The 8,218-nt window shown below is 27.7% G+C and overlaps 2 protein-coding genes across 2 annotated transcripts in view; one reads left to right on the top strand and one right to left on the bottom strand.

The window, feature by feature from the left end:
• The window catches only part of Phum_PHUM477850 (ran-binding protein, putative), a gene marked incomplete at both ends in the record, with an annotated part of 9,733 nt that extends 7,506 nt beyond the window's left edge, over window positions 1-2,227 (top strand). Inside the window, 6 exons of the mRNA XM_002430376.1 lie at window positions 28-839; window positions 932-1,089; window positions 1,157-1,317; window positions 1,423-1,661; window positions 1,735-2,015; window positions 2,168-2,227. Coding sequence (XP_002430421.1) covers window positions 28-839; window positions 932-1,089; window positions 1,157-1,317; window positions 1,423-1,661; window positions 1,735-2,015; window positions 2,168-2,227 — 1,711 coding nt within the window. The remainder of the gene's footprint in view (window positions 1-27; window positions 840-931; window positions 1,090-1,156; window positions 1,318-1,422; window positions 1,662-1,734; window positions 2,016-2,167) is intronic.
• A 2,604-nt stretch (window positions 2,228-4,831) lies between these two features.
• On the bottom strand, window positions 4,832-8,010 carry Phum_PHUM477840 (uncharacterized protein; the record flags this gene model as incomplete). The annotated part of the gene is made up of 7 exons (XM_002430375.1): window positions 4,832-4,900; window positions 5,007-5,165; window positions 5,270-5,403; window positions 6,068-6,290; window positions 6,841-6,899; window positions 7,080-7,302; window positions 7,744-8,010. The coding sequence occupies 7 exons, from the start codon at window positions 8,008-8,010 to the stop codon at window positions 4,832-4,834; spliced, it is 1,134 nt and encodes a 377-aa protein (XP_002430420.1).
• Between the last annotated feature and the right edge of the window lie 208 nt (window positions 8,011-8,218).

Here is an 8,218-nt window from a genome sequence, read left to right as displayed (position 1 = left end):
GTTTGGTATACCTCCATCTACGCAAAGCACGGCGAATAGTGGTGCGTTAAACGTTTCAAGTGCAAGTTCAAATCCGTCTTTTTCCAAGCCATCAACTGAATTTTCTTTTGGTATCAAGAATCCCGTTTCAACTCGAGGCGAAACTTTGCCCAACACAACATCAACAATTTCCGTCACAAAAAGTTCCTTTGGTAGTGCCACTACAACTACCGTTAGTAGTGTATTCGGTGGTACCACTACTACAACCACGAACAGTAATATTTTTGGGGGTGCCAGTGCTACTGCAAGCAGTGTTTTTGGTGGCGCTCCCGTATTTGCAAGCAAAAATATTTTTGGCGCTGGTACTGCAACTACAGGCAATGTTTTCGGTAGTGCTACTCCACCCACAGGAAATGTTTTCGGTGGTGCTACTCCACCCACAGGAAATGTTTTCGGTGGTGCTCCTGCAACTAAAGGCAATGTTTTCGGTGGTGCTCCTGCGACTACAGGCAACGTTTTCGGTGGTGGTTCTACTGTAAATACTTTTGGTGGAGCCAACAACACGTTTTCAACGAGTGGTAATATTTTCGGAAGTAACGTTTCAAACTCCTCTTCAACCACAAACGCTAATGTGACGAACACGGGAACTTTCTCGATGGCGCCGAGCTCTTCAAATTTATCGAATTCTCCCAACACCTCTCAACCCAATTCCAGTAATTTTTCGACAAGTAATTCAAGTAACATTTTTGGGGGAACGTCTTTAAGTAAATCTAATTTTGTCTTTGGCACGCCTAAAACGGATTCGGAAAAACCTACTCAATTCAGTTTTGGGTCGTCGAATTTGAAGCTGCAAGAAAAAGGTACAATGATTGTATCATTCTTTTTGTTAATTTTCTTCAAGACGTTGGGTTTTAATAATCTGTGTGTGCGTGTGTGTGTTTTTAAATTACAGATAAATTTTCTTTCTCTATGGTCGTACGAGACGATAGTAATAAAAATCAAAGTTTATCTCCTCGCCAAGAAAAGCTATCGGAGAGCTACGAAAAATCCGAGAGCTCCCCGGAAAAAACCGAAGCCAACGATCAAACAAACGCCGCAACCCCTGAAAAAGTAAGTAAATAAAATTTCCAGTTTATTTCTTATTATTATTATTATTATTATTATTATTTAATTTTAGGTAAAGTTACCTACCGGAGAAGAAGATGAAGAATTAATGTACGAGCAAAGATGTAAATTGTATAGGTTTTACAAGGATGAAGAAAAGGATATAAAAGAATGGAGGGAAAGAGGAATAGGAGATGTTAAAATTTTAAAACATAAGGAAACGAGGAAAATAAGGTACGAGCCGATTATTGAACGACGTGTCAGCAACGTGGAAAAAGGAAAACAAAAATTTTTTTTTTTTTTTTTTTTTGGTTAACTAAATAAATTTTCATGCAATAGGTTATTGATGCGTCGGGACGTCGTATTAAAAGTTTGTTTAAATCATTACGTCACATCCGACATTGAATTCATTAAAAAAGATGAAAAATCGTGGCAGTGGACGGCACCGGATTTTTCAGACGGCGAAGTTCAGTACGACATGTTTGCCATTCGATTCAAAACACCCGAAATCGCTTCGGGATTCATGAAAGCACTCGATGACGTCAAAAATAATGTCGCCGTGACGCCGATCAAAAAAGGTATGCCATACGCGCGGATCATGGAAAATTTGATAAATTACATAATGTTTTTTGAAAATTTTCAAATTTTTAGCCGGTGGTGATGACGAATCGACGACGGAAACGATGAAAAATTTTTCATTTGCTTCACTCAACAACAGTCAATCTTTGGACAACGCGAAACAATCAATCAAGGAAAAAGGGGGGACTCCCCTGGTTAAAAAGTCTGATGACGACATAACGGTCGTTTTTCAAAATCAAGTGACGGCCGAACAAAGGGAAAAAGCTGCTTCGTTACATTTGCCCCCCAATTTTTATTCCTACCTTCAAGCACGGGATTGTCCGGGATGCGTCGGTTGCGACGCGGAAGATGAAGTAAAATTTGCGTGTGCGCGTATTTATTAATATATATTATTATTATCATCATTTGTAACCTTATTCGAAACCTTTTCAGCCGGATTCTTCTTGTACTCAAATGAAAACTCCTTTTTCATCATCATCATCATCATCATCGTTGAAAAAACCAGAATTCAATTTTGGGAAAGCTTTCGGAAACGACGCTCAAAACGCAATCAAATTCGGTTTAAATAATTCTAAGCCGGCTTTTAATTTTAGTGGAAACACGAATCCTTCCACGACAACAAGTAAGTATTTTTTTTTTTTTCTTCTTTCTTTTTCTGATATTTTTATTATAAAAATTTTCCAATAGTTTTAAGTATAAAGGAGAAAATTAAAAAAGATATCGGAGAGCAGAAGAGTGAAAAACAAAATGTCGATACGGAAGAAGAAGAAGAAGAAAATGACAATGATGATGGTGATGATGATGATGACGACGATGACGACGACGACGGAGAAGAAAAAGAAGAAGACGATGATGATGATGATGATGATGATGATTACGATGGGGAATATGAAAACGTAAGCGATTACGAAAAGGGTGACGGAGAAGAAGATGATGATGAAGATGATGATGATGATGATGATAACGATGAGGTATATAACGCCGAGGGAGAAGATGACAATGATGATGCAGATATTCACCACGGATAATAATAATAATAAATAAATAGTATTAGGTTGTAATTTTAAATTGTGATTTTTAATTATTATTATTATTATTATTATTTTTTTAAATTTAGTCTTAATTATTTGTAGTTAAAATAATATTATTATTATTAAAATGAAATTTTAGATAAGATTTATTTCTCTCTCTCTCTCAAAAAAAAAACCTTAATAATAATAATAATAATAAACGATACAAATACTTGAGGAAATTAATAAATAAATAAATAATAATAATGATAATGTAAAAGAATGTTTTTTTTTTTTTTTATTAATTGATGATCACGTGATTTCATTTTAATGTTTTTATAAATACAATAAAGTTAAAAATTTATTAATAATAATAATAATAACAAAATATAAATTAGAGAAAAATAAAAGAAATTGTTTAATACTCTCACACAATACTTATTAATTAATAAATAAATAAATAAATAAAGAATAAAATTTTGATGACGTTTCAATAATAAATTATGGACGTGGGGGGAGGGGGGGGATTATTAATTTTTTCTCATCATTTAAATCGCATCCAATTATTTTTCTCTTTATTAAATCAATAATTCAAATTAATAATTATTTATTAATTAATAAACAAAATAAATAAAAATAAAACATTAAAAACAAAGTACAAATTTTTTATTATTCCAAATAATAATAATAATAATAATAAATAATAAAAAATAATAAAAAAAGTGATATTCCACTTTAAATATAAATAAAATCAAATTAAATCTAAAAATTTATTATGATAATAATAATATTAATAATAAATATTATTAAATCAATAACTTATTAATTAAAAATAATAATAATAATAATAATAATTTTTTTGACGCCATTTTCCACTTTTTTTTGCTCTCCAGTTTTCGAATGGTAAGTTATATATTAATAATAATTAAATAAATTAATAAAAAAAGAGAGAGAGAGAGGGGGGGGGGAAATTATTTAATAAAATTTTAAACATTAATTAATTAATTATAATTATGATATTAAAAATAATAATAATAATAATAATAATAATTAACAACCCCGACAAATAAGAGCCTTGTCGTGTTTAAGAGTGACCATAATAATAATAATAATTTTTTTCTATAATAACTTTGGCGAATTTTTTAAAATTTTTTTCTGGAATTTATTTTTTCTTTTTCTCCATAATTATTTATGGATTATGAGCAAAAATAATTTAAGCTTTAAGCACAATTTTATCTTCTTTCTTCTTCTTCTTCTCTTTTTATCATTATCATTATTATTAATAAATTTCTAATGCCAGCTCTTGAAAACCTTTTTTTATTTATTTAAAAAATATAAATATTTACTAATTTATTTAATTATTATTATTATCATTTTCCTTTTTTAATAATAAATATTTATTTATTTCAAAAACAGAAACAATTTTAATTATATATATAATTCTATATAATTTATTATTATTATTATTATTATTATTATTAATATTATAATTAATTAATAAGCAAAATCGTAATAAATGATGTTTTTTAATAATAATAATGATATTTTTTTTAAATACGAAAAAAAAAAATTTTTTTTGATCATTTTCTTTTTCTTTTTTGTTTGTTTTTGTTTTTGGTTGTTTGTTGTTGTTGTCGTTTGTTTCATCATCATTATATATATATATATATATATATTTATCCCCCGAAAACATAACGAAAAAAAAAAAATAATAATAATAATTAAAATTGTTTTTTTTTATTATTTTTAAGAACACTTGTTATAATTTCGTTATTAATATTTTTTTAAATTAAAAAAAAATTTTTTTTTTTTTTCTTTTTTTTTTTTTCAGAGAAAGATAGAATGATAGAAAAGAGAAAAAGAGAGAGAGAGAAAGAGAAAGAGAGAGAAAAAAAAGAAACGCAAAAAAAAAAAAAAAAATAATACAAAAATTAAAAAAAAAATAAAATAAAGTAATGAATGGCCGTACAAAGTAAGTAATAATATCATTTTTTTAGTTTTTTTTTAGTTTTTAGCTTTTTTTTTTTTTTTTTTTTAGTTTGTTTGTTTGTTTGTTTGTTTTGTTTGTTTAGTTAATTGTGTGTAAATTTTTTCATCATGATGCGCGTTTTAAATTTATTTAATTTAGTTTCCTAAATTTTAAAGGAATTTTTAATACATCAATATTCCTTATCGTCTCCGGCAGATAATTGATCTTCTTCTATTTCATCCGGCGGTGCAAATCCTTCCTGTAAAGAAAAAAAAAGGTTTAAATATTAAAACCTTTCCTTTTTGTTTGTTGTTCACAAAGGAAAAAAAAAAACGATTTGATTGGATTTGATTTGATTTATTTACCTCAGTCGCATAAAGTACTTCTAATATTTTATTTATTATCGGAGTTTTCGAATCAACATCATCTTCGTCCTGACACATAACTTCGATATCACGTAATTTGTTAAAGTAAAAGTCTCTTTCTTTTTCCAATCCCTCTACGGCAATTCTCAATTCTGCCACCTTGACAACAAAAAAAAAAAAAAAAAACATAAATAAATAATAATGATGATGATGATGATGAAATTGTAAAAACCAACATGACGTCACGCGTCCGCGTCACTAACCTGAGCATTGAGTTCATCTATACGACCTGTATCACCTCTTTGAGTGGGAAGCTGGGATTTTGGAAAAATGGACCGGTTGTTTGCCTGTGGTTTGACGGCAGATGCTAAAAATACAATAATCATTATTATTATTACTATTATTATTATTATTATCGTCTTTAAAAATAAACACTTGGAAAAAAAAAAAAAAAAAAAAAAAACAAATTTTTTAAAACTTTACTTAAGCGTGTTATTTGCTTTAAAAAACAAAAAAATAAAAATTAATTTATTTATTTTTACTTATTTAATAAAAAGCAAACGCATGCAGCTATAAATTATTATTATTATTATTATTTAATACAAACTCGTACAAAATATAATAACTAATAATAATAATAATAATAATAATAATGATTAATAAGTCTAAATAAAAATAAATAAAAAATAAATAAAATCTTTTTTTTTTCAATGGTACATATTTTAAGCGGTTAAAAACTACTCTATAAAATGAATTTAATTAATTTTTCCCTGTCACATAAAAAATAAATCGTAAAAAAAAAAATTGATTTAAAAAAATTTTTAGTTTTTAAAAAAAGTTTTTTTTTTTTTAGAAAATTATTTCAGACGATTTTTGGTTTCGAAAAGACACACCAACCAACCGACCGACCGACCGACCGACCGACCAACCTCCGCCCTCAAGGCTACAAGACCTGATATGGCAGTAAAGGAATTAGCCCAACACAGCCCACCACGATATAAAGAAAATGTATTATTATTATTATTATTGAAAAGAAAAAACAAAAACAAAAGTAAACCCACTAGGTTTTCCAACCGGCTTAGTCTGAGTATTATATTGTTTAATTGTTTTGGTGACGGTTGTTTTGGTTGCGGTCCCTCCGCAACCGATCGGCTCCCCATTTCTCATTGCCAAAGCATCATATGCGGTACCTATATAATTGGCATCGAAAAATTTTTTGAACCATTGAAGAAATTCAAAGTTATCTTGAAATTTTCCTTTAACAAGTTTATCTATGGGAACGATCTGGAACGTAACACCAAAAAAAAAAAAAAAATTGACAATACATTTAAAAATAATTTTTTTTTTTTTTATAAAAACATATTGAGAGCGAAACCAACTCCTTCAATTCTTTAATATATATATACACGAAGAATAATCTGAAAAATAAATATTTAACAGGATACAAACATAATCAAAAAAATTAATAAACACATTTCTTATTTCTTTTCTTTTTTTTTTTTTTTTGGGCAAATCATGGGTGTACTTTTGTTCCAGCCTTCCCTGCTACATAAAGAAAGCAACCCATATAAAACATAATTTAAGAAAGCTCTAATAAAAAGCAAACACGCGCACACACGCACGCACACACACACTCCTTCGCTGTGTATATTCAATGCATCATTATTATTATTAACTTTAACAATATTTTATTTCATAATCGATATCAATTCAATTATTCGTTAATAATCATCACTATGAAAAATTTGAAAGGGATTACTTAAAACTTCTTCTTTAGTTTCTTTTTTGTAAACAATACTAATGAATTACTAAAAGCAAATTTAAAATTTTAAACTAATAAAACACTAAAAAGAACAGCTTTCTCTGATCTACGATTAAATTTGTGATAACCGACTAAACAAAACGAATGACAGTTCATAACCTAACCTAAAAAACTTTCGTCTAAATAATAAATCATGCTTTAAAAAAATTACAAGCAAATTTTGCATTTAAAAAAAAAAAAAAAAAAAGAAGCAGAGTGCTGCTGCAAGCCCACTGACGATAAATATTTTTTTTTTGTATATCTATATTCACCGGGTTGCCGCATTTGCTGGGAAGGCCGGCCTTGGGAAGCCTTACGAGACCCCACATTTCCTGTATTTTTATTATCAACACCACCCAGCGCTATTTCCCCTCGTGCTTCATATGCATCATAATCTCTGCCATCATAATTTGCATCAAAAAATTTTTTAAACCATTGAAGAAATTCAAAATTATCTTGAAATCTTCCTCTGATCAATTTATCTACAGGGATTAACTGGAAAAATAAAAATTCTAAAAATGACTCTTAGCTATGATAATATGACATTATTAAAAACTTTTTCTCATTTTCAAACTACCCTACATTGCATAAAAAAAAAAAAAAAAATTGATGAGAGTTTCATTAAAATTATTAAATAACAATAAATGAAATCGCTAACATGATGCAGAATAATAAATGGCTAAAATTAAGACTAAGACCTAAAATGCCCTATTTTTTTTTTTTTTTTTTTGTGTCGAAAGAATTTTAAATTAAAGCATTCAAAAGTGATTAATGCTATATTATATAAAAAAATTATTTAATAATTGTAATAAAATACTTGGAGAGCATATAGTAAAATGGAATCGAATAACAATTTTGTAAAGAAATAGTTTAAAAATTTTTTTTTTTTTTAACATTTACACATACTAATGAAAAATCCATTTTACAAAAACATACCTTTTCTACGTTCATTTTTTTAAAAGCACCTTGTAACAGTTTAAAATTTTGAATATATTCATGTTCAAGATTTGTTTTAAATTTAACTTTCTTTAACATAATGGACCCGGGAAAAAGCATATCCATAAATTGACAGTAGGCAGCACCCGTGCAAAGTTCTTCAATTTTACTAAAACTGGACGCCAAACAATCGTTAACCCATGATAACATGTCATGCCGACTCAAATTTTCAGATGTGACACTAGTGGAATAAACGTTCACTGCCATTGTTCTATAAAATAAAAAATTTTTAATTTTAAAAAAAATTGAAAGCTTGAACAAATGCAATTAAATATTTAATTTACAAATATTAAATACAAAATACATAAATATATGTATGTGTAAATATATATATTTAAAATCGTAAGGGTATGACAGAGACTTCAATAAATGCTAAAAAAAAAAAAAAAAAAAAAAAAATTTATATACCTTAAAG

This window comes from Pediculus humanus, genomic scaffold (genome assembly GCF_000006295.1).
Source record: "Pediculus humanus corporis 1103172108254 genomic scaffold, whole genome shotgun sequence".
Taxonomy (NCBI): Eukaryota; Metazoa; Arthropoda; class Insecta; order Psocodea; family Pediculidae; genus Pediculus; species Pediculus humanus.
This window is presented reverse-complemented; position numbering and strand designations above follow the sequence as displayed.